This window comes from Galeopterus variegatus, unplaced genomic scaffold (genome assembly GCF_000696425.1).
Source record: "Galeopterus variegatus unplaced genomic scaffold, G_variegatus-3.0.2 Scaffold8, whole genome shotgun sequence".
NCBI classification, from domain to species: domain Eukaryota; kingdom Metazoa; phylum Chordata; class Mammalia; order Dermoptera; family Cynocephalidae; genus Galeopterus; species Galeopterus variegatus.
In genome coordinates this window covers 146,376-173,286 of record NW_007726119.1, presented here as the reverse complement: position 1 = coordinate 173,286, position 26,911 = coordinate 146,376, and the positions used below count along the sequence as shown (strand labels likewise).

At 35.0% G+C, this 26,911-nt stretch overlaps 1 protein-coding gene across 1 annotated transcript in view; it reads left to right on the top strand.

Moving 5' to 3' along the window:
* Positions 1-277: 277 nt before the first annotated feature.
* Positions 278-26,911, top strand: part of NALCN (sodium leak channel, non-selective) — a gene marked incomplete at its 3' end in the record, with an annotated part of 169,820 nt that continues 143,186 nt past the window's right edge. The window contains exons 1-5 of the mRNA XM_008583606.1: positions 278-418; positions 3,510-3,692; positions 15,475-15,558; positions 17,466-17,605; positions 17,693-17,821. Coding sequence (XP_008581828.1) covers positions 311-418; positions 3,510-3,692; positions 15,475-15,558; positions 17,466-17,605; positions 17,693-17,821 — 644 coding nt within the window. The remainder of the gene's footprint in view (positions 419-3,509; positions 3,693-15,474; positions 15,559-17,465; positions 17,606-17,692; positions 17,822-26,911) is intronic.

The following is a 26,911-nucleotide window of genomic DNA, read 5'->3' as shown; positions in this document are numbered from 1 at the left end:
CATTTAGAGGAAGTTTTTCCTCCATTCTCTCTGGCCTCCATCCTCTCTGGGAAGAACAAAATGGTTAAATCAACTTGGGACTACCATTGGAAATGAGAGATGTCTGTGAATGCACGATTAAATTAACACAGGAAAAACCCTAGGGAAGAGCTGTGTATTTCATCTGGATTAGTCATTGGGGATCTGGCATAGACCACCTTAAGTGAGACAGCTCCAGCTATATGGGCATGTACATGTTAGGTGACAAATATAACTCTTTTTTTTCCCCCAGACTGTGGTTTTGTACTTGCTCACGAAACCTAACTTCAGCATGCTCAAAAGGAAGCAGAGCTCCAGGGTGGAAGTCCAGCCAGTTACTGACTTCGGTCCTGATGAATCTCTGTCGGACAACGCGGACATACTGTGGATTAACAAGCCAGTAAGTTTTTTTTTAATTTTTTTGAAGTATGGAGAAGCACATACTGATGTAAAGGAAATTTGATTCATAAATTCAAAAATTATGTACCTTTGGCTTTGAAATGTCTGTTTGAGCTGCAGTAGAACATGAATGAGTCTCAGAGTCTGGAAGTTGAGAACAATCAAATGAAATAACGAGGTGCCGCTGTGAGTTCCTCGCACAGGAAGACACTAGGTGGTCTGGTTCCCTTCCCTGCCTGCTGTGTCACGCTGGCCTCGGAGTGGAGAGACAATACCACTTTTCAGGCTGATCCAAACCTGGAGTCCAAGATGAGCAAGCTGTTCTTAACGAACCTCCTCTACTTACAGTTCTCAACTAAGCACATGTCTGGAATTAAAAGTCACCTTCTGAGTTGGAAGTTTTGAGTAAAAGTAAAGGTTAATGAGATCATGGATAGTGTCTCCAAAGAACTTTGTCCCCTTTTCTGCCTAATTAAGTTGATGAGAACTTGAGAGGAGGATCTGCTCTAGCAGACATCATTGTGTGCTAGACAGCATAGCAACCAGAACTAAGCCAAATGGCATGAATATTCATTGGTCTTGGAAGCCCAGCTCTCCAAAGCAAAGTAGGATCAACTTCATTATTAGACTCGTAGCAGATGCTAAAGTAATGGAAGGACCTGCTGCCTCTTGCGGTGCTGTCTTTCCCCTAACCATGCTAAAGATGACCTGCCTGGGTCTCTCCTGTCCTCTCCGGTCTTTCTCTAATCTTCCCTCCAGACCATTCCCCAGCCTGCTCACATTTTTTTCTACATTTCTATATGTGCTCACATTACCATTTACTATCATTGAAACACCCGTTACCTTCATTGCAAATTAAAATGTGTTAGTGATATATTCCTGGTTCTTTATATGCAGGCTCTTACCTGTCCCGCTACTGCCCCTTTCCTAGATCTACCCACTGTCCACTTGAGCCTCAGCAGCAGCTCTGGCTCCTCCAGGCTCTCAGGCTTGTTCACATTGGTTTGCTTGGCTCATACTGTTCTCTGGCCCCGAAGGCCCTCTCCCTGCCCCTCTGATGAGTCAACTACTCCTCATGCATCAAGGCTGGCTCAGATGCCACCCTGTCCCCGTCCTTCTCTGAAAGCTTCCTCATTTCTACCACAGATAGAATGAACCTCTACTCTTTCCATTTACTCTATTTTATAGTTGTATATAAATATAACTTTATATTGTGTGTGTATATATACATTATATATATATGCGTGTGTATATGTACTCATATATACACAATATATATATATATGAGGGTACTTCAAAAAGTTCATGGAAATATTTGCGTTACCTTTTAATTCTATTTTCCCATGAACTTTTTGAAGTGCCCTTGTTTATTGTACATATATTAACATATGTGTTTTACTGAATTGAAAATTAATTATGAGTCAGAACTGTGCTGCTTCCATTTTAGTGTCCGCAGAGCCCAGCGTTTCTGACACAGAGTGGACCTTCTTTCACGTTCAGAGGATTGAATGGAATAGAGAGTACAGTACTCACTAACTTTTTCTTAGTGTCTACCCCATACAGAGCTTTCTGAAAACTTCTGAGGAAGGTGTTATTATGGAGGTAGCCTTGGAAGTACTTACTAAAATTATCAATGCTTAATTGTAATTCTTTCTTCAAATTCAAAACACTTGTTGTGAAAGAACTCATCTTTTGAAGCTCTTTTGTATGATTAAGTCCTTTATGTTGGAAGCCCAGGTTGGGCTAAATTCACTCACTGATGTTTATTGAAGTGCTTCCAAATTGCATGAAAAGTACATCAACCCTTAAAATAAATTGAATCATCAATGACTTATATGGTATGGAATTAGCAGCATTATGTCTTCATGCAAATATTATAACTGTCAGATAAATATTATAACCCACTCGTCAGCCCACAAGTGTCTGAGTCTTCTCAAAGTTCTGACAGTCTTTTCTATTTTTCATCTTGAGTGCTTGCTAGTTTGCATAGCTGCAGAATCCATCTACTACAACACTAAAACATTTTTTCAAGGAGATTATAATATTAAAGAATTAACATGACTGCATATATATCCAAGTTAGTCAATAAAATATTTAAAATATAAGAATTGTGTACTAAATAATTAACTAGTAATATTAATTGTGGATTTAGCATATGTGGGTTTAGCAATTAAGTATTTTTTATCCTAGATATTAGTTTTATAGTAAAATATTATATGTGAGTTAGTGCATGTCCTATATATATATACACCTGTAAACACATACACAATTATCTTTTAAATCTTTTCTTCTTTATTTTAGGATTAAGGAAAATCTTCAGACAATGGACGTGCTGCTAGAATTGCACAGAAACTTGTTTTTTGAAATTTTGAAAGAGATATCTGAGCTAAATTTGTACAAAATATGTTCTCAAAAATAAAGAGAAAAGTTTACTTATTATCTTTTAAAAATGTAGGATAAGGCCAGATTTTTAAAAATATTTTGTACACAGGAGATTATATAGAAGATACAAATAGAAAGAACTCTATATATGGGAAGTGCTATATACCAATTCATTTAAAAAAAAGCATTTGTGATCTACTGTGACAGGCCATTGTGCTAGACACCAGGGAAGTTACAGTAAATAGAATATGGTCCCTAATTCTAGGTGTTCATAATACAAAAAAGGATAAAAGTAATAGCACATCAAGTTTCAATATAATTACTAACACATGTTTTAATTGAACCAGAATCGTCTTATATCGTGGTCTGATGCCCTGGAAATTATCAGAAGATATGGGGTGGCCTGACCAACTTCACACCTAGGCTTTCACTGCTACTAATGCATGACCACAGAAATGTCTCTTAACTTGTCAGAGTCTTAGTGTGTTCATGTTGGAAATAAGCTGTTTTGGAATTAAATGATATAAAATATGTGATAATATTTAGCACATTTTATGCACTTAATAGACATCAATTTCCTTCTTCCTCTCACCTCCCTACTGGTGGGATATTTTAATCTCAGTATTATGTTTTCCGAACAGTGTGGTTCCTAATACAATTTGAGATATCAGGTTACAGTGCCACATAATAACTTCGGACCGTTATTGCAGTGGGTTCACTCTTTGCTGCGCATCTGTGCCATCATCAGCGTCATTTCTGTTTGTATGAACACGCCAATGACCTTCGAGCACTATCCTCCTCTTCAGTATGTGACCTTTACTTTGGATACTTTATTGATGTTTCTCTACTCGGCAGAGATGATCGCAAAAATGCACATCAGGGGTATTGTCAAGGTGAGCATTCCCACATTGTTTCACCTAATAACCAAAATGTATTGAAAATCTTAATTAGTTTAATAGTATTTTCATATTAATTTTAGTAAAACATCTTATTTTATCAATATTGAAGTCTTTTAAAAATGGCATAGCTCCAGAGATTAGCAAAAATATGTTGCTAAGAATATTTAAAAATGTAAATGAATTTTATAAGTCACAAAGCCTTGGTATATATGCGAAGGATCTGGACAGTCCAAGAGCCAACTTTGTGAACCCACAAACTGGCACAGTGACTGGTCCAGATGAGGCACCCTAATATTTGCTGATTTACAGAATGCAGGATAAATGTTACATGACAGAGCTAGAGCATAATGATATTCACCAGGCTGTCATTAACCTGAGGAGTTTTAAAGATACCAAAGGATAAAAAGAAAGGACATGAGAGGGAAAGGAATTCCGGGACTGTAACATGTAGCATGACATGGGCACCATTGGGAGACAAAAATAAATTTAATTTTTTTTTAAAAAAGGAAAAGAAAGAAAAAAGGAAGAAAAAAGGAAGAAAATTTCTGTCATGGGATATCTATTCCTTCTGTAGCACTAACCTTTACAGAGGTTAAAAATAGGTGGATGATGCTGTCTCTGGAGTATTTTTAATTGTACTATTTAGGGAGACAGTGGTATAATGAAACAGCAGTGTGGACTTTAGGGTTTGACAAATGACAGATTTGACCCAAATCCTGGCTCTTTCATTTACTGGTTGTATCAGCACTTCAAGTTAGGTAACTTTGGTGGAAAAGTGTTTCATTCTGTGCAAGGATTATGAGAATTAAATGAGATAATACATGACAGAGTTATTGATCAATTTTGTCGCTTCTCTTTGTACATGATTCATTGTGTGCTATCCTTAAAAGAGAGTGATCAGAGTTACTGTGTTCATTTTTAACCTTTTATTATGAAATTTTAAAAATTTACATTAAAGTAGATTAATGATTTTAATGAATCCCTATAACTCAACATTAACAATTGTCAGCATTTGGCCAATTTTGTTTCATTTTAAAGCGAATTTAAGAAATCAAGTCATTTCAGAAGCAATTCTTTAGGTGTTGCTGACTCATAAAATTTTCTTTTTTTTTTAATGTAACCATGTCTTTGTCCCATCTAGCAAAATTAGTAATAATTTTTTAATTTAGGCTAATACCTAATTCATGTTCTTATTTTCCCAATTGTCATAAATATTTCTTTTTTCATTTGTTTTTTATTTCCAATCAGGACTCAAACAAGTTTCACATGGTGATTTGATTGTTTTATGTCTTATGTTTCATTTAAGTCTCTGTAAGTCCATTAAGTCTCAGCTTCACACACTCTGCAAAAAGGTTTTCCTTGTCATTGATCCATTGGGGGAAATTTGTCTTTTCTCTTACGGAATATTCTACATTGTAGATTTGGCTGATTGTTTCCCGATGGTGCCATTTAATAGCTTCTATATGTTCCATATTCCTTGAGCTGTTTTGTATTTTGTCCAGCAATGCATACAGGTGCCCTTTTCCCCACATTATCACTACAAAATATGTCAGACTTCTGGATGTCTACCAATCTGTTGTGAGAGAAATGGTAACTCAGTGCAGTTTTAATCTGCATTTCCCTTATGCAAGTGAGGTTGAGCATGATTTTACCTGAGAGCCATTTTCAAGTTATTGGTTTTATATTCAAATTTTGGAAAATCTGTGTGCTGAGTATTAGCCCTTTGTGATGTAAGTTGCAATTATTTCTCCCAGTTTGCCCTTGTCTTTGACTTTATTCATGGTCATGTGTGCTATTAACAATTCTTCCTATCCCAAATCATGGCAGTTTTTTAATTCTACCAAGTCTACTTTTGTGTCTCATGGGAGTGTTTTACAGTTTTTCTCATATAGCTTTTGCATGTTTTCAGTTATATTTATACTTAGGTATTTTATCTTTTTGCTATCTGTATGGGGTTTTATCTTCTATCATATATTCCAACTTGCTGTTCTTATAAATGAAGGCTCTTAATTTTTATATATTAATTTCATATCCTGTTACTTTACTAAATTTGCTAAATTCTTGTATTATTTGTAGTAGTTTTTGCATTAATTCTTTTGATGTTTTCATATCATCATATTATATGCAAATAAAGACAGACTTTTCTTTTTCTTTCCAATTCTCACACTCCTTCTTGCTTTCACTTATTTAATTGGGTTGGCTAATGCTGCCAATAACATTTTAAATACTATTAGAGGCAGTGAATATCCTCATTTTGTTCCTGGTTTATCTACAATACCTCTAGTGTTTCCCCATTAAGGAATTTGAAGAATTTGGTATTGAAGTATGTATATTTTACTGGGTTAAAGGAATAAACATTTATTCCAATTTTGGGGTTGTATCATGAATAGCTTTTGAATTTTGTGAAATGATTATTTTTCTCCTTAGCTCTTGTAATACAGTAGATTGTAATAGAATAGAATAGAATATTGAACTATTCTTACATTCCTGGGGGAAAATAAAAGGGGTCTTTTACATTTTTATCGTATTTTAATGTGCTATTTGATTATATTTGTTATTATTTTTCTAGTTTTAAATTTTGTCTAATCTTTGTCAGTTTTTGCTATTAGGTTTTCTGTGTGTGTGTGTGTGTGCGCACACATGTGCATGCATTCATATTCTAAAATAGTCTGAGTAATCTTAGAATTTTTTTAACTTTAAGTTTGATGTAAATCCCCTGTGAAACCATCTGGTCTTGGTGCTTTTCTGGTGGGGCTCCTTTTGCAATATTTTCTATTTCTTCTATGGAAATTGGTCTGTTTTAGACTTCCTTGATCTATTGGAGTCTGTTTGGTAAACTATGTTTTCTTAGAAAATTATATCCATTCTTAGTTTGTTTAGTTTACTAACATACAGTTGCTTAAAATAATTTTAATTCTGTCTGTTTGATTAGTATATTCTCCTAATTTTGTATTTTTGGCATTTTGATTAGAATTTCTTGTGGCTAGGATGGCCACAAGAAATATTTGTTTTTTGTTTTGTTTCATTTTATTTTAGAAAATTGGTTTACTTATTTTTTGATTTAAAAGAAAAAACCAAGTTATAAATTCATTTATTTATCCTAATTCACTTAAAAATTTTTATGTAAATCTTTTTATTGGTTATGAATATTCATGAGATACAAAGCTGATTATCACACTTGTGCCCAAGATGTGATGGCCAGATCTATATTGGCAGCATTCCCATTACCACAATTTGTGATTATACCTGTGTCCCCCACTCAGTTATTCCCGGCCTCCCTCCCCATCCCTCTTTCCCCGACTCCACTTTGTATCCCAGGTGTGCTTTCTCCCTCTGAAAGTCCAGTGCACCACTGTGGTCTTTCTTTCCTTCCTTCTTGCTCTCTTAGCTCCCACTTATGAGTGAGTGCATGCGGTATTTATCTCTCTGTGCTTTGCTTATTTCATCTGACATAAGTTTCTGCAAGCTCACCCATGTTGTTGCAAATGGGAGAATTTCATTCTTTTTTATGGCAGAGGAGTATTCCATGGTTATATATACCACAGCTTCCTTATCCATCCATCCTTCCTTAATCATCCATCGATGGACATTTAGGTTGGTTCCACATCTTGGCTATTGTAAACAGAGCTGCAATTTTTAAAAATTTTTATTAATTACTTTCTTTGCTTTACTTTGTTTACTTTGTTGGTCTATTTCTAGGTTTTTGAAGGTGCATATCTCACATTTTAATTTTTTGGGACTCTCAAATATTATGCTTCATTGTCTTTTGGTATAAAATGTTTCAGGTGTTTTATGCCTTGTGCTGCTGCTGAGAATCTTTTTTCCTTCTCAGTGATTTGATCTTTTCTCTTGAATACTGAAAGAATCTTTTCCTCTATTGTTAAAGTCAGTAGCTCTATGGACAATACATCCCTTTGTTGATTATTACGGGTATATTTTACTAGGTACATCATGTGATATTTATTTTATTCTTTTCTGTGTTGTTCTTCAAGATTTCTTTTATATTCCAATTACACCAGAACCTATGTTTTGGTCTTTTATTTTCATCATGTTCTTTATGTATGTTTCCTTTCATTTTTATCTTTTCTACATTTTGTTTCTCTTATTGTCTTCCCCATGCTGATGCCGATAGAGAGGGTCTGGGAGGCCCAATGGCTGGCTTTAACCCATCCTGTCCACAGGAAAGAATTCAAGAGCAGAGTCCCAGTAGAAAGGGAAAACAGGTTTAATATAACGAATAAGAGATACAGATTTCACAGAGACAGTGCAGCCTAGCTCCAGAGACTGAGTGGGGCCCATACCAAGTCTAATACAAAAGTAAGAAATACACACTTTGAGTTTAGTACAGAGTGCAGGTTCTGAGAGTGAGCAGCTGCTTGCTGAAAGTAAGCTTGATACAAAAAGAAAGAAATACACACTCCACAGGCAGAGTGCGGGCTGGTTCCTGAGAGAGTGAGCAACACCCCCACCTTCTGCTGAGATTCAGCTTTTATAGTTTTGCTATCTAATGAATATTCAGTTAAAGGGGTGGATCCCAGTTATGTAACATAGTCTTGCACATGCCCAGTTGGTCTCTCTTCAGGGCATGTTCATTGGTCAAATCCTGTCACATGCACCAGATCCATTCGAGAATATTCTGTGCTCTTTAGCACCCCTAATGGAAGGTCATTCAAAAGGTAAACTCCCTTCCACTGAGCAGGCTCAGTCGCTGGTGTCAAATAAGCCTGTATGAATTCTTTTTACTGAGCATGCATGCTCAGCTACTGCATTTGCATAAGTCTGCCCCTTGTGGTCTTAATTTCCCCATGGGTGCCAAAAAAGGTCCAACAAGCAACAGTGACTCTTCTCTAGTAGAGGGTCTCGAGGAGGGGCTTGAGACCTTGGGGAGTAGCTTGAAACCCAGAGGTGTGTCCTGAAACCCAAACCTAGGGAAACTGAGCACCTCCTATCTCAGTGCTCTCTGGTCACTCCTGTGTTTCTTCTAGTTCACTCCTCTTTCTAAAATGGTTTTTTCATTTCTTTTAAATTATTTCCTGAACAATTTCCTGTCTTTTTTCACAGTCCCTTATTATTTAGACATCACCGTTTCTAGTTTTGTGGTACTTTTGTAGCTTTTATTGTTTTAATTTCTTTTGGTCGTTTTGTCTTATCCTATAGTTTTTATCTGCTTTGGATGTTTACTTTCTATGTTTATATGTTTATGCATTGTTTAACTCATTTCAATCTATAATATATTTTTAAGGGCTTAATTATCATCATTTGTTTTGTCGTTTTCTTGTTGCTTGGATGAAATGGGAGTTTGTCCTACGTAACGGGTGGAGGAGCCTTTGTATTGCCAGTTTGAGGGGTTCCCTTCTCTGTTGTTACCGTGACTTCTCTGTGTACCTAGCGCCACCGTTGTGAGCTTTGCTTCCTCTGGACTGCTGACCTCTTGTCTCATCCTTCTTACCCTCTGGCTCAGTGTTCCTGCTCTACTTAGTTTGGTTACTACTCCAGGAATTTTTCTTTAATATGGGTCGCTGCTTTCCTGGAAAGGAGCTTTTTGTTAGCTATACTGAAGAGGTCAGGGTGCTGTATTACCTCTGACCTTCCTGCAGCACCTTGGTGGACACTTCTGTGTTTTTGTTTTGTTCTTTTGTTTTGCATTCTCCTGTCAAGTTACATTTCTACCAGTTTTGTCATTTATTCTCAGGTTCACTTTCTGAGATATCTGCTCAACATTCCACTTGTATTTATTGGTAATTTCTGTGTTATAGAATTCTTTTGGTTCATGGGATGACTGGGCACCTGCCATGGTTCATGGAATGAATTTTGGGATGATTCCAAAATTGTCTGGGTCTTCTACAAAGTTTCTAGGCCAGTTTTTCTAAGCACTAGGTTTAGATAAGTGTAGGTACAGAAAATTTGTGACCTCAGGTGATCAACTTGGGGAAAAGCGGTTTTGGGAGAGTGCTAAAGTGTCTTTTATGCAATTGTAGCTTTACTCCACTGGAATTGCCTCGCCCTGTTTTGTATTCTGTGATTCACTAGAGGGCCTTGGATGACGCTGTCACCTGTGTCTATTGGTCATTCAGGGTATGGCTACCTCTGCCCATGCATGGAAAGATCTGAATATCGTGGGTGGAGCACATCGTGATTGAAATTGCCATGTGTTGACTTCTTTAAGTTCCAGCTTGAATGAAACAAATGTATGATATTTTCCTAGCATGGCACTTTTGTTTCTTAAGTTATTAAATAAGCGAACGCTTGATTTCACATCACAAAAATGACAGTAGACACTGCTCTAATTGTCACAGTCTAACTATAAAAAGAACAGACGCAGACTCAATACATAAATTATATATTCATTCCAGTGAACAGCACTGAATGAACAGAGGTTTTAAAAATTTAAATATTGGAAGCTGAAGCAATAGTTAAAAAAGGAAAAACTTGATATATGACTAAGCTGCTTTTAAAAGGCTATAGATTAGCCTTTTCAGTATTTTCTTAATTCCAGTGACATTTGGATAATTAGCTATTGATTAAAACCAAAAATATTTTTCTTATTTTCAATCTGTGAGAATTGAAAATTAAAATCAGATATGGTTTCTCTGTTTTTCATTCAGGAATAATTGGATTAATAGGTAATGCAGGTTTCACTAATATTGCACAGTTAACATTATCTTGAAGTAGTCAGCACAACTTCATATCCCATTAAAACTGGTATTCAGTATTTAAATGCTAGCTGAGCTTTCAGTTAAGTATGGTTAAATATGAGGTCCGATTATCCTGAGCCAAGCTTTAAATGTGTCATCATGCTGAATTTTCACCATCATGCACGGCTTTTTCATTAGACTGTGACAGTTAACACAGTGCCTACTGTCATTTGTATGATGTGAAATCCAATTCATAACTTTATCATTTCTGTACCACACACTTCTTCAAACATGCATGTCATAAAAGACACAGATCAAAGAGCAAATTGGGCTTGAGATTACATTCTTGTATTTAAAACTTAAATTTTTAATCAGACTTCATTTTAACAAAATGTCATATTATAATAAATTTATGTTGTTAATTTAAATTTCATTGGCTGTGTATTTTTTATATAGAAATTTGTTCTGCTTTCACAGTTACATGAGAAATCTGTATATATAGGAAGTATTTAAGTTACATCATAATAAAAATACTTCAGTCCACATAGGGGTTCTATGATACTTTCTAGAGGATCTCTTTTATTGCTCAGGTTTCAATTACTGTGATCTCATCAATTAACCCTACTATAATTTTTAAAACTTTTATCAAGCACGTATGTGCTAAAAAACTTATTTTTTCATACTTTTTTTAATCCTAATTCATTTGCCAAATAAGTGAATAAGCACGGCAAATACCTCTCACTCAATTTTTAGTCTCTTTACCCAGTAATTTGCAAATAGGTACTGTGTTTATTCATTTATAAGATTTAGGTTTGTGTTTTCTGATACATATATAGGGACATTATGAATAGTTGTGTTCTCCTTTAATTATTAGGTTAAACTTTTCTTACTAAGTTTTCACATTGTTTGGAACAAAGCTGTACAAATACTAAATGTTTAATATGAACTAATCTCCAACTAAGATATTTCTAGGGAACAGTCAGATTTATTTATTAAGTCAGCAACACCATTTTACCATGTCTTCTGTATGGAAGTGTGTGTGAGTTGATGTACTCATATGTCAGTGGTTTGGGGAATGTTACTCTTTTATTTTTGCAAGAATGTTTTCCATGCATAAAACTATTTAGTCCACAGTAACATATTTATAGAAGCAAATCATCACGCATATCTCTTTAAAATTATAACTAGCCTGATTGTTAATGTTATGGTACACCTAAAATTCATACCTAATGCTTAAGGTAATGTTACCTAATAATAGCTAGGTTATAAAATTATTTACAATAAACCAAACCCAGCAACTTTACTTTTCAAAACAAAAGTACTGATGCTGTGGCTTTCTAGTATTTCCCAGAAATTTTATTGACTTAGTGGTGTGGTTTGCCAAATATATTAAAATATGTATAAATATAAACATAAAATACTTAAGATATTTAAAATTTTAAGATCTTTAAGATGTAAGTATAATGTGAGTATAAGAGACAGTTATATTCCTAAATCCCATTTCCCAGTTTTCCTTTAATCACCCAACAACCATTCTTTGAACACTTGCAATGAGCTCATCGCTGCCTCGGGGAAGGGGACAGACAGAACCAAGCAGAGCCCTTGTCCTCAGAGAACGTCTGGCCAGCGCTGTGTGGAACAGGCTTGGCACATGCAGTCACTCCTCATATTCTGCATCCACTATGTTCCTGAAAACCAGTTGGTTAGCATATTTTCAGAAAATAGGCACATATATTTTAGTAATTTAGATGGGAAAATTAATAATGTATTAGGGCAACTCCAACCAATTTCTCCAAATATCATTAAATCGCTAACACCAATGTAACAGCCCACCTGCATATTTCTTTATATCAAAAAGTATTTTAAGCATCCAGTGCTCAATTCTTTGTATCTATTGAACTCCTTAGTGCATGTTTTGTATGTGCCCAACAAAAATGGGAATGTGCTGTTATATAAATAATTTTTAAATATATATATTAAAATACTTTCTACCATATTTCACTGAATAGCTGATGTCATCAATTGTAAAAAGCAGAATCACTTCACAGGATCACAGATTCTTAAGAAATAAATGCTGCTAATTACCCTTCGATTGTAAAATGTAAGATTGTAATTGATGCATCAATTACAAGATGCATACTAAATTCAGAAATGTTAACTGTGTTAAGGCAGGGGAGAGTATGTCTTAGAATTGATGAAATACAGTAAAAGGACCTTGGTTGATAAACTTAAGTCCTGGGTCCCCTTCTTCGGGGGAAAGGTAGGGAAGAGGAAGGTAGTGATGCACTATTCTTAAATAGCTGAGTAGTTAAACAATGCCAGCACAAGGTTTAGCTCAGACGAGGAACAAGAGCAATATACCTGCATTGAACATTACACCTTTGGCAGGATTCATGGACAACTTAAGTGTCTCCACTGTGCACATACAGAGGTCATGATACCGATTCTTCTAGTTTCATAATGATTTGGGGCAAATATTTTTGTGAAGATAAAAGGCAAATATGATAGTGAGAACCCAGAAGTAAGAGATAGACCTTCAGTGTTTTGTGAAAATGCTTTAATTGTGGTCTTCAGAAGCTATGAGAAAGGAGAGCACAAAAGAAAAAAAGAGACTGAGAAAACCTGCATGGGGATATCAGAGAAATCTTGAAGAGAGAGGAAGGAGGGTAATGTCTTACAGGATGAGGAAGTGTGCTCTATGGTAGGGGTGGTGAGGGATGGGAGCAAGAGGGTTCACGGAGAGAGAAAAAGAAGACTCAGACATAAAGGCATGGAGCAGTCTGGTACTATGGAGAGCACTGTGACATCAGAAGAGCTAGCAGATGGGCCGTGCCCTGCAAGCAGCTGGAGAGGTTCTGGAAGGCAGGCCAGCTGCATCGTGCAGGGCCTGCATGCCCTGCAAGGAGCTCCGACTTCATTCTGTGGTCAGTGGAGATGCAGGGGAGGTTTTAATCCCAGAGTGGCACAATCTGATTGGTGTTTGAGAAGTTCATTCTGGAGGAAATATGCTCGATGCGCTGCTGGAGAGAGGTTAAGCCGAAAGTCCTAGCAAGAAATTTCTTTAAGCATTTTTGTTGGAGGAGTATATTTGCTTTAAGGATTTTTCATCTTTTATAATATTCCTCAAGCTTGAAAATGTCTGCCAATTAATTCTAGCTCTCCAATATTTGTTTCCAGTTGCCTCCCCACTAATTCCTCTTCCTGGAAGCATTCCAGCTTACTAAAGCCCTGGAGGCAAGAATACCCCATTTGGATGATATATGTCTGTGTCATTGTAGAGCATCCCATGTATTGCAGACTGTGGCTTCTTCAGATGATTTGTGGTTGTCTGTTTTACACCTGGCAGTAGACCTAGTAAAAGGTCATCCTTTAAGCACTGTTGATCTAATAAATAATGCTGAGACACAGTGACAGATGGGCCCTGGGAACTCAGGACAGTGAATCATGTGCACATGAAACTATAGCAGTGCACATCATTTTGTGACTGCAAAATATATCCCTATAAATGTGTTTGGTTTCTCTGCTTGGTAAATAGTTACTGACACTTTAAGTTCCTTTCTTATCCTATATAGTTGATTGGCAGCCTCCAACTTTATAGAAATTGACAGACAGCTCTTGAATAACTCTTCCGCTCAGCCACTAGCGTGCTGATTTCTGCCCAGAGCTTGAGCACTTTCTGCCCTCCATTTCTTGTTGATGCAACAAGCAGATAAAAACTTTTCTTTCATATTTCAGATGTTAAAATGTCTCAAGTACCACTGGGCGTTCACGTGTGTTAGGTTCTGATTTACATATATTGGAAGAAAATAAAAGGCACAGTTTATTATTTGTGAATATTATAACTCAGGCATTAATACAGTAGGATTTTTAAAGGATTTGGACATACTCATAAATTGAATCATAGCAACTTTTAATCAATTATGGTTAAGACCTTTGAAAATAAAAATTTAAAGAGATGATTGGACAAACACATCAGACATGAAATGTAATGTGAGATTTTATTTCAGTGTCAGATTTCAAAGTCTGTATTCTATTATTAAAGCCATTTAAAATTTTGTGATTATTAATAATGATTAATGTGATAGTAATTTCAATTTCTACTAATTCAATTGTATTTACAACTTCATTGTAATGTAGAAGTTATATGAGTCTTGACCTTTGCGTGGCATATTTAGCTCTGCTTATTTAAACTATACGAATTCAGAAAATACCCAGAAGTCACCTCCTAATCTTATCTGTGGTCTTTTGTGATCACACAGGAAAGTCTTAACTTAATGATGTTAACTTGAAAGGTATTACGTTTTTCTCTCTTTGCCATATGGGAATAACTTCATTTTAAAAGCAGACTAGGGCCGGCCAGGTGGCGCACTGCTACAGTGCGCCGTGTGGGAGCGCGGCGGTGCTCCCGCCGAGGGTTCGGATCCCACATACAGACGGGTTCCCACTCACTGGCTGAGCGAGGAACCGGCGCAGCACCGAGGGTTGCGATCCCGTTGCCGGTCCCAGTCCGGTATGGGCGCGACACTGAGGGTTGCGGTCCATTGCCAGACACAAAAAAGACAAAAAGGAAAAAAAAAAAAAAAAAGAAAGTAGTACATCTTTATCTTTCTCGTATGTATATAATTCCAATTAAAGATAAAGTCAATATATCTTTTCTTTGCAAATTAAGGCAAGTTTTTTCTTACTATTTTAATTTAGTATGAGGTGAATTCCTGGTTAATTTTCCCACTAATGGTGGTTGAACAGCAGGTTTAAAGGCCATCATGTTGACCATTATGTGCTCTTGGTTTGTGCAGGAAGAGAGCTGGTTTAGGACCTGAACTGCCTATTTAGAAGGATGGCCTCTGGTTTCCTAAGTGGTAGAATTTGTGTGGCTAAGAGGAAAAACCATGACGATGTTTTCCTTTTGTATGAATTTAAAAATTTACACTCAAAGTTCTGTAGTTACTCATGTGTCATAAATTGTTTTCCTTATAAATACTTACATTTAAAATACTAAAAGTATTCCTTTTGAAAGTCTGTTCCACTATAATATAAAATTGTGTATAGATTTTACTGAATTAATACTCGACTATTTCGTCCACAAATTTTTTTTTAAATATTCATTTTGTCTGATAATACCATGTGAAATTTATTTTTAGGGAGATAGTTCCTACGTGAAAGATCGCTGGTGTGTTTTTGATGGATTTATGGTCTTTTGCCTTTGGGTTTCATTGGTGTTACAGGTAATTAAATATTTTTAAATTACAAGGGGGTATTTTCCAAAATGGGCATTACTGTGCATTGAAAGTCTAAATAGAATTATTAAAGAATATATATCAATTGGTATTGTGTAATTTCCTACAACATTATGTTTGTTCTAAATACTTAGTGATCGAAAAGTATAATTGTAACATTTACCTCAGTGTTATAACACCAAGCTCTAACCAGCTGGGATAACTGCCTAGCCTTACTTGTAACATTTAAATTATTGTCAGTTGCATTTGTGAATTATTTCTCAATCAGAAATGAAAATTAATGCTATAGGAATTTATTTATTATTAAATATATGTAAAACTATATTCACTTAAATAAAGGGAAAAATGTGAGGTGGGATTTCTGTAATTGTAAAATAAAAAATTGAACTTAAAAATTAAAATTCTAATCTTTTACATAACTACATCCTCACTAAAAACAGCTAAGCAGATTTATATTGGGGTACATATTGACCAACATAAAATGCTATATTGCAAAAATAAAATGCCTTATTATAAGAAATAATGAACATATATTAAGAAGGCTTAAAGGAGGGATTTTGGTAGAAAATAGTAGAATTCATTCCCAAACATTCATTCAGGTTTGATTTTGCATTTAATTCAACTACAGTTATTATTTTCTATTTTATTTTATTTGATTATGGTTGAGCACATTAAGATGAGACCTAAGTGTGTAATACGTTAATGTTGACTGTAGGTACAGTGTTGCATAGCAGATATCTAGTGCTTATTCATCTGTTCTTCATTAAAAAATTCAGAATCAAAGAAATTCACAGTCCACCCTGCCAACTCATCATAGTGTTTGTTGATAAGCTGTCCTTCTTTATTTTTATAAAGCTTATCTCCCCAACAATCTAATTTCATCCTGCATATGAATGTGTTCTTTTCCTCTTAATAGCTACTGTTTGATTGACAAACATTTTATAGTGATAATTTTGCCTCTATTAATAAATGGTACAATTCTGTTTTCATAATTTTTTTCTTGTTCTTTTTATTACTTTTTTTATTACCTTTTTATGGTACGTGTTTATGGGGTACAGTTTGTTTCAATACGTGCGTGTATTGTATAATGATCCAATCAGAATAGTAGCATACCTATCCCCTAAACGTTTATCATTTCTTTGTAACAGTCAAGATCCTATATTCTTGCTATCTGGAAACATACAGTACAATATTATTAGCTATTGTCACCCTAGAGTAGCAAAACTCATTCTTCCTTGTCTAACTGTAGCTCCCTTTCCCTGTCTCTGGTAACCCCTGTTCTACTATCTATTTGCCTTTTTTTCTTTTTTTAATTTATTTTTTTAGCTGTCCCATGATAATTGTATACATTTATGGAGTACAGCATGATGTTTGGGTTCATTCGTACTGTGTGCAATGATCACATCAGGGTGCTTAGTATACCCATCTTCTTAAACATTTGTCACCGCTTCGTGTTAGGAACATTCAACATCATCTCAACTAGACTAGCTACTCAAAGATAAACAGTACTTTTTCATAATATTTTTAACACCTTCTTCATCATTTTATTTTCTACATATTCAAAAGCCTCCAGCAAGAACGTTGATAATGAGGAAAGACCAAGCATATTTATTCTATACTCTAAGTTGGCTCTTGCTCTTCTAATAAAAACTGTGCCTTGATGAATTAGACAGGAAATGAACAAAATTAATGGCACTTTCATTAGTTTATGTATTTGCTTTCTCTTGAGATAGATATAGCTTCAAAATATACTCAAAAGAAAATTGAATTTGGTGGAGAATAATGTAGGGCTTAATTCAGGGTACAGGGTGTAACCTTGTGCTGTGTATTCCATGACTATAAGCAGTGCTAAGGGAAAACCTAAACTTTTTTTTAATCCATCTCTTAATTTATAGGTATTTGAAATTGCTGATATAGTTGATCAGATGTCACCTTGGGGCATGTTGAGGATCCCACGACCACTAATTATGATCCGGGCATTCCGGATTTATTTCCGATTTGAACTGCCAAGAACTAGAATCACAAATATTTTAAAGTAAGCACTGCTTTTTCGTAAGTTAAGGGGAAATTTTTATAAAATTTTTTGTAAATTTTACCAATTTTTCCTACTTTTTTTCCCTAGACGATCAGGAGAACAAATATGGAGTGTTTCAATTTTCCTACTTTTCTTTCTACTTCTTTATGGAATTTTAGGAGTTCAGATGTTTGGCACATTTACCTATCACTGTGTAGTAAATGACACGAAACCAGGGTAAGTTTATTTATTAACTACATCTTAATCTACGTGATTAACAAGGACATTTCAGCAATTTTCATGAGGAAAACTTCAGTGCCAAATTTTTCAAAACAGTCTTTATGTACTCTGTGTTCTATATTCTTTGTTTCCTCAGTATTGCTTTGTCTAACTTTTTAAGACAAGCCAGAAAAATACAACCTGGTGGGAAAGTAGATTAAGCAAATGCAAAGGGTACATTTTGTTAACGTAATACTAATAAAGTTTTTCATAGTAGGAGACTGAGTTACCTGTTAAGAAAAATCTCAGTTTTGTAATTATTAACTCTGGTCATCGTTCCCTAAAATAGTTCTTTAAATGGTTATTTTGTAACGTTATTTCTAGACAAAACACTACTCTGTTGCATTTGTGTGTTGAAGGGTTGATGGGTATGATACAATATATGTGCTTTAATTACCTATTATGTATTGGGCAGGTGGGCCCCTGCCTCTCCTACTTGGCTGATTATTGTTCATATACAGCATAAGGAGTGGAGTGGGGGGACGAGAGAGCAGAGTGGGATGCTGGCCCCTGGACATAAACGACACAGAAGTGTCCCATTAGACATCAGAGTTTGGGATTCCAAATACAACCTAGATATGCAACAGGTATGGCACTGCCATATTTCAGGGCAGCAGGGATTGGTGGTAATAAAAATGATTTTATATGTTGTATTCAGATCTTTGGCAGGGATTGATCTATTTACAAATGAAGAACTGATACACAAGTTGTGAAAGAAAAAATCTTAATTCAGATCACAGAAAGTCAATTTAAAACACTTTATTAAACTCAGAAGATTAAAAGCATCCATTCATCTTCGAAATATTTTTAATGTGTCCATATTCATTTACAAATCAGTTGGGCATATAAAGATCATTGAGTTAAAAAATACTGAGAATGTTTACCTTGTGATTTCTGCACATGGAGGGTTTTTCCTATAAAGTATATGTGCTTATGTATATGAAAAGTAGATAAACCACAGAGAATCATGATTAACTTTGTTCAATTCCAACTCTATGTCATGTGAGCTTGCCTAAATTGTTTAGTTCATTCTTCGGTGAAGTGGATATAATAACAGGACATACCTCCTGGAGTGTCAGAAAGTTTAAATGAGGAAACTAATGTAAAGACTTAAATAAAATGACTAGCGCATAGTAAAGGCACTCACTGTATGCTAGTAGTCATTCCTCTGTGATCTTTAAAAAATATATGAATATTCTTCTATGCTGATGTAACATGTACAAATATGTGTATCCTCCAAATGAGAGATGTTATGGTAAAAGAGAACGTCAATAAAGTAGACCAAATTTTAAACTTATAAGAAAGCACCTATGAATAATTAATTGCTATTATTTTGCTAGTAAAGTAACAAAATTAATTGAGTTTATTTTAAATTTTTAATATTCACTTAATTATTATTCTCTCCCAGAAAGAAACTATTAAAATTGTATTTCTAATTTATGCATATAGTCAATGTATATTATATAATTCCTAATAATCACATAATGTAATAAAAATGAAAAGTTATGTTTATCGTTTGCTGTCTTTACCCAAAAAATGTAAACTCTACAAGGATATATTTTTTTTCTGCATGTTCTAGACCAGGAGGCATATGCATGATTCTCACAAAATATGAATAAATGCAGTAACTTGCAAAAGCATCAGTATAATTTCATTGGGTAAATGTTAAACAGCAAAGCATTACCTTTTAGACAATGTCCGAATTAAACTTATTTCATTTTATATTTATTTAGAAGGTATATGCATGCGTATCACCTCAACTTAGGAATTTACCTTAGGTTCATATAAGTGTGCGCAGACACTAGGTCTTCTTTGATTATGCATAGTATTATGTTGAAGAAAAGAGCTCATTTTTTGTCTTTTAGCATACGTTTTTGCACCATGTGAGTGAATTATCTACTGAAAAAAATGTTTAAAAGAAAAATTAATACTGTTACTAACTCCACTTCCACTCTACATTTTTTTCTTCAAAACTTTTTAGTCTTGGAAAATAAGTTTTAATAACCATTTTCTGGGCATATTATCCTTTTTTTCTATTATCACAATTGTGTCTCTCTTTTTAACCACTTTCTTGAGGTATTATTGGCTTATAAAAACCTATACGTATTTAATGTATACATCTCAGAGGAACTCATTGTTTTTGTCTGTTAGAATTAAATCTAGAGAGTAAGTTATATTGTTTCTTCTTCCACTTCCTAAAAGTTATGATCGTTCTGAAATTAATTTTTGTGTTTCCTGTACAATAGGCATCCAGGTATATTTTCCACCTTGTAGTTAGAGTGGATGTTGGTATCTTATTCGTGACCTTAGAAAGAAACCTCTCAGTATTCCCATTAAGTGTGATGTAGAGTTTTCAAAGTGAGAAGGACCATTTTTTCCTATATTGCTGAGAGTTTTTCAACATTATTTTGTGTTAAGTTTTGTCCAGTGCTTTTATTGCAAGTGTTGAGATGATGGTATTTTTTTTTCTCCTCTATTCTATTAATGTGGTGAATTGCATGATTGATTTTTGAATATTAAGCCAATCTTGCATTTTTTGTATATAGCTAATTTGATCATACTGTATTCCTTTTTTATGTATTGTGAAATTTGATTTGCTTATGTTTTTATTATAAAGTATTGTATCTTTGTTCATGATGATCATTATTCTTCATCTTCGTTTATTGAAACGTCTTTTCAGGTTTTGAAATCAGGGTAATGCTATCCTCATAAAGCAAGCTGTGACATGTTTCTTCCTCCTTTATTTTTAATAGAGTAGATATAAGATTGATATTCTTTCTTTCTTAAATGTTTGATAGAATTCACCCGTGAAACTCTCTGGGCCTGGAGTTTTCTTTGTGAGAAGGTTTCCCATTATGAATTAAATGTATTTAACCTATATAGGGCTATGAAGACTTTTTCTTGTTCTGTCAGGTTTGGTAAATTTTGTTTTTCAAAAAACTTACTTATTCTTATAGATTGTCAAAATTGGCATCACATTTATAAATACACCTTCTGATTATTTTTTTAGTATCTGTAGGCTCAGGGGTGGTCTGTAGGGTCCACCATTTTTATTCCTGATATTTATAATTTGTATTTTTCTCTCCTTTTTTATGTCTCCCTTATCAGTTGTATTAATCTTTTCACATACACAAAAAAACTGTTGGCCTATTTAATTCTCTCTGTTGTCAGTTCATTGTCCATGTTTACTTCTTATTATTTCCTTCTTTCTACTTTTTTTGTTTTACTTCCTTTCCTTTTTCTTGTTTCTTAAGGTGGAAATTTATATCAACATCTTTAGACATTTCTCTTTTCTAATAGAAGAATCTGAAGATTTAATCGTCCTTCTAAGCACTGCTTCAGCTGCGTCTCCAAAATTGTGATATGTTGTATTTTCATTACTAATCAATTCAAATGCTTTCTAATTCTACCTGTGATTTCTTCTTTGACCCATAGGTTATTTAGAAGTATGTATTTAGAATTTGGGATTTTCTAAAAATGTTATTGTTGGTATGTAATTTTATTCGGATAAGACAACAGTTTCTATAAAATTTCAACCTTTTGAAATTCATCAAGAATCATCTTATGGCCCAGTGTATGGTCTAAATTGGTGAAAATTCCATGAGAATTCGGAGACTGCAGTTTTTGAGTATAATTTCTATGTCACCTAAGTCAAGTTGGCTGATAGTTTTGTTCTAGGTATTTCTATCTTCTTGGATTTTTAATCTGGTGCTTCTATAAATTACTAAGAGAGTGATATTAAAATTTCCAAATATGAGAAAAATTTTTAATTTCTCTTTTAATTTATATTAGTTTTTTGCTTTATATAATTTGCAACTCTAATTAGGTGCATAAATGTAAAGTGTCATTATGTCTTTCTGATGAGCTGGCCTTTTCACCATTGTAAATGTGAAATTGTTTCTGAATTAGTGTCTGTGTAGTCAGGGTATGTGATACAACACTATGGCCTTTCAAAATTTTCTTTAAAAATAATAGATTATAAAATTCTAAAACAATTTATTTTCATTTTATCAGCTTTTATTAAACAATTTATGTTTTTCCACAATTACTTAAAGTGTACTTATCTAGTAGGAACTGATAGTAAAAGGAAGCACACGGCAAATTCTTAGTTACTTTTACAGCATGAGCCACATAATTCTGAGCCCAGTCTTGGGGTGATAGAATTAAATTCATGACAAAAGCTAAAATGAAGAAGAAGCTTGTCAGTAATAGTCTGGACCAGTCGATCAGAGGCCCTCATTAGCAACTCTCAGTCTGCTGTTAAAACCTTGAAACTGTTGTGTTTTTAAAAATAAGGGACATTAATCAAACAGTGGCTACCCCTCCTCAGTGGTGTCTGGCATTAGCATTAAGGATGGAAAGCACCTGCGACTCCTACACGCTATCGATGGGAATAAAAAAATGGTACAACTGTTTCAAAAAAAAGTTGAACAGGCACCACTATGAAATAAGTAATTAGTAATTGTTTACTGAAGACATGGTTGGTAACATATTATAATTAGACAGAAAATAACATTATGACAAACTGATAAAGAAGAGGAAATTTTTAAAAAAACAGAAAATAGGTCACTAAATGGGGAAAATGAGAAATGGTTAAAACACAGAAAAGCAACACATTCACAGCAGAGAAAAGCAGGGCATCAGTACAAATACTGGGCAGGAAAATTGGAGGAAGCAGTGAGCAAGGGCTGTGGGCGAGGCAAGAGACAAATGCGTGGAAGAAATTCTGTAGGTGTTTTTAAATTATTATTTAAGTGTACGTAGGCTGTAGAATATGTCTAGATTGTTCTGTGAGTGAATATGAAAATGGAAAAAGATAGCATGTGGGTGGGAGACAATAGACAAAGAGGTGAAGACTAGAGGAAGCTTCTGGAGAAGAAAGCAGCAGTGGGGTAACTGCAGTGAGCACAGGAGGAGGTGGACAGTCATTGTTTGAAAATCACTGAGAGTAATGTTTTTTTTTTTTAAATTTTGTCAATATACAATGTAGTTAGTTATTGTGTCCCATCACCAAAACCTCCCCCCCCTCCTCCCTCTCCCCCCTCCCACCCAGATGCGTCCCCTCCATTTTCCTGTTGTAAGAGCCTCAAAAAAAACAAAACAAACAAACAAAAAAAAAAGTTGAGGTTGTTAAATCTTCCCCCCCCCCCCCCCCGGTTTTTTGTTGTTGTTGTTATTGATGTTGTTGTTGTTGCTGTTTGTTGTTGTGTGAGTGTGTGTGAGGGTGTGTGTGTGTGTGTATGTGTGTGTGTGTGTGTGTGTGTATGTGTTAAGTGCCCTGACCATAGAGAATGAGACGTATGTGAGATAATGCATATGTTAATTAGCTTGATTTAGCCATTCCACAATGTGTATGTCTTCCAAAACATCATGTCCTACACAGCAAATATATACTATTTTTGTCAGTTCTAAAAAATAAATATATAAATAAAAATATCAGAAGGTGAGAGTTAAAAGCTTGTTAATACAGCTAGAAGATCAGGCATGATGCTGGCCAACTCCACTGAACACATGAGTTATACAGCCTGGAAAGAGGGGCAGGAGCGCCTCTGACCTCAGGCCCCTGGCTCACTTCTGGAGGTATTCCTCGCCAGCTCCCCGCTGTACTCAGTACTAAGAAATAAATGTCATTGAAAAAACACATTAACAGACCTCTTGCATTCTGAGTATTAGCTCCAGCTTGTTACTTTATCCTAAAAATAGAGCTGACCATGAGGAATTTCATAAATGTTGGCAGAGAGTTCAGTTACTCGAGACACAGCAGTGATGGTGGAATGTCTGCATTTTCTCTCTTTCCCATATTTTGTAAAATCTGCCCAATAGCATTGTGTACACACAGATATTTTGTCTTCTTTTTCTGGGACTCTTAATTGACTGTTTGAGAAGGAAATACCTAACTAGCCACGTGGTGGTAATATTGCTCATAATAATATTAGTAGGTTTGAGGATTCATTTCAAGAACGAGCCATTTATACCATTGTCCTTTAACTTTTCAGTTCAGTATTGCTGAATTTTAAAGTCTCACACATAAGCAGAAAAACTGTCAACACCATTTTACCGTTAGTTCTAGCCGGGACATCAACTTAATTTTATTTTAAGAGACTCAGAAAATGTCCAAGCTCAAAATAAAACACGAAAAATCTCGATTTTTTAAAAAATGTTCAATTCTTTTGTTTCCTATTGTAGCTTCGAAACTATGGTTAAAAAAGAACAAAATTCTGTCATTTAGGAAAACATGGATGAACCTAGAGGTCATTAAGCTAAGTGAAATAAGCCAGGCAAAGAAAGACAGATACTGCATGATCTCACGTATATGCACAGTCTACAAAGTGCTGATGCACAGAAGCACACATGGTGGTTGCCAGGGCATGGGGCTGCGGCCGGGGGTGGAGCTGGACAACGGGGGTTTCTGGTCAAAGGGTACAAAGTTTCAGCTAGATAGGAACAATAAGTTTTCAAATCTATTGTACAGGAGGGTGACTATAGTCAATAATAATGTATTGTATATCTCAGAATAACTAAGAGGGTAAATTTCGAATGTATTACCACAAAAAATGTTAGGTAAGTGAGATCATGGTTATTGTTAATCAGCTTGATTTAATCATTCCACATAGAATACATATATCAAAACAGCACATTGTGCTTCATAAATATAATACAGTTATGATTTGTCAATTAAAAATCATGTTAACTAAAAAAAGACTTTCTCATAGACATCTCTGAGTAAGATATTAAGCTATGGTATGATGGCTGTGTTTTCAGCAATCAGTGTTGCCAGGTACTGTCGTGACCTCATTTCTCTTAATTGTTGTCCTTTAACAATTGTTCTAATTTCTGCCTAATTGATTTGAATGCACTATAGCCTAGTAATGGGAGGGCTTTCAAATCAGAAACTTGTATATCTGGGGTTCCACGGCTGGCCTTCAGAACTGATTCTGTTTAATCTGTGAGGCAAACAGGATAAATAAGAAAGCAACTGGTTACATGCAGTTTTGTTTTTAAATGGAACTTATTTATTTTAAAGCATATAGAGAGGAGTCTTAGCTATGTCTTCAACAGCATTACAGTAAAGCTTTAGATTCTTCTCCAATAATGAAGGGCAACCTAAGGCAATTATGGAAAGAGTAATGAGATTTGACTAAGAAAAGTGTTCATTTCCTAAATAAAGTCGAGAAGAGCAATGGCCTATGGCAGAAACAGGTGCTGCAAAATGCCAGATGTGATGGAAGAAATCTGCCTGGAGCTGAAAGAGTAACACGTAAAAGTGAGCCAGCAGGTGAAATAGAAAAGATGAAGACTTACCTGACCCTTTGTTATCATTCTTGAGAAAAGAGGGAAATGTATTCATAGTTTAGTACCAAATAATGAAATTTCATTCCCAAGAGTGAGATAACTAGAAAAACTTTAAGGTAAGTAAATGTAACTATTAAATACATAGAAGTTTAATACAGAGAGAGAGCAGGATTTAAATAAGAGTTCAGGTATATATTTGTGATGGCTTGACTATTAACTTTAAGCCCCAGAGTTAGGGTGACCATGTATTACACATGGCCAGGACCATTCTGGTTTGTACCTCTTGTTTCAGAGTAATTACCGATAGCTTCTTTTTTTTTTTTTTAATCGTAAGGAGACTCAGTATGGACAAAGCATTCTATGGTCACTGTCACAATCTTATACCTTCCTGTAATCTTTCCAACTGGGCCAATTGTCGACCTCAGGCTGGGTCTGGAGCTCACAGACGCCTTGAGCCCATTGACAGACTGGGTCACAAACCCTTCACATGCCAGGCTGGGTCACCAGACCCCTCATGCACCAGGCTGGGTCACCAGACCTCTCACACACAGGTCTATGAGCTGCTAAACTGGCAAACAGGTCCTTGGAAGCCATAGGTTGGAGAGCACAGCCACATGGGCAGATGCCTGAGGCAGTCGCCAGCCAAGTCTAGGGCACCAACCATGAGCACTAACTTCACCCCCACACACAATTTCCTTACAAAGAATGTGCTTGCCCTACCCCCAACCTGACCTAAGGTGAGGAGAGCCTGATTAAACTATTCTATTTTCCCAACAGTCACCCTGCCTAGGGGCAGCTTTTAGAACTTGGTGGTATTTTATAAAATATTACTGAGAGTTGGAGTAGAGACCATGTAAATTTGGATTTTTGGCAGTTTGCTATTGCCGGTCCAAATAAAGTTTAAGTTTACTCGTTAGGGTACTTGGCTAATAAATGAATTACTGTCTTTTAAATTATGTTCACATAATAATGAGTTTCCTTTTTAATGGAAAGTCCTGAAGAAGTAAAAATGGAAACAGAGTGGAACTTAGAGAACTAATTTTTAATTTCTATGGACTTTATAAAGAGATGATTTTGTAGAATATAAGGACCTCAAATTCATGCCAAGGTCTATGAAGTCTTCTGGATTTTTATTTCAACTTCTTTAGAAATGATGAAGAGCAAGAGCAACTGTCACATTTAACTTACAGAATTTGTGTGGAGATATCTGCCAAGTTTGAATAGTTTGAATAAGAACATGTTTGAATAATTGCATACTGGGAAAATTCTATTTAAAATATTTAAATAAGAAATTAAAATACTCTGGCAGTGCATATAAATTTCTAGTTAAATTAATAGAAGCATGTGTTGTGTACATAATATATCCTAGGCATTTTGCTTTTATAACTAATTTTTAGGAAAATATAAAAGGTATTCTTACCCTGATGAAGATACAGTCCTAGAGAGGTTAAATAATATGTCTAGCTGGAAAGTGAGAAAGCAGGATTTGCACTCAAGTCTAACTTCCAATCCCATGCTTGTTTCACAACTTGAGCAACTTTTACAATATTTTAATTCCGCATTTATAAACCTGTATACACATACAGATCCACATCCATATATAAAAGCTCTTTATAATACGTATAGTATACTTTGTGCACATAGAGAAAATTAAAGTCCATATCACATCTGGTTTCTATCCCTATGCAAATGTTATGTTCCAGGAGATTCAATCTCATATGAATCTATAAAATAGTAATATGTAATATATATATA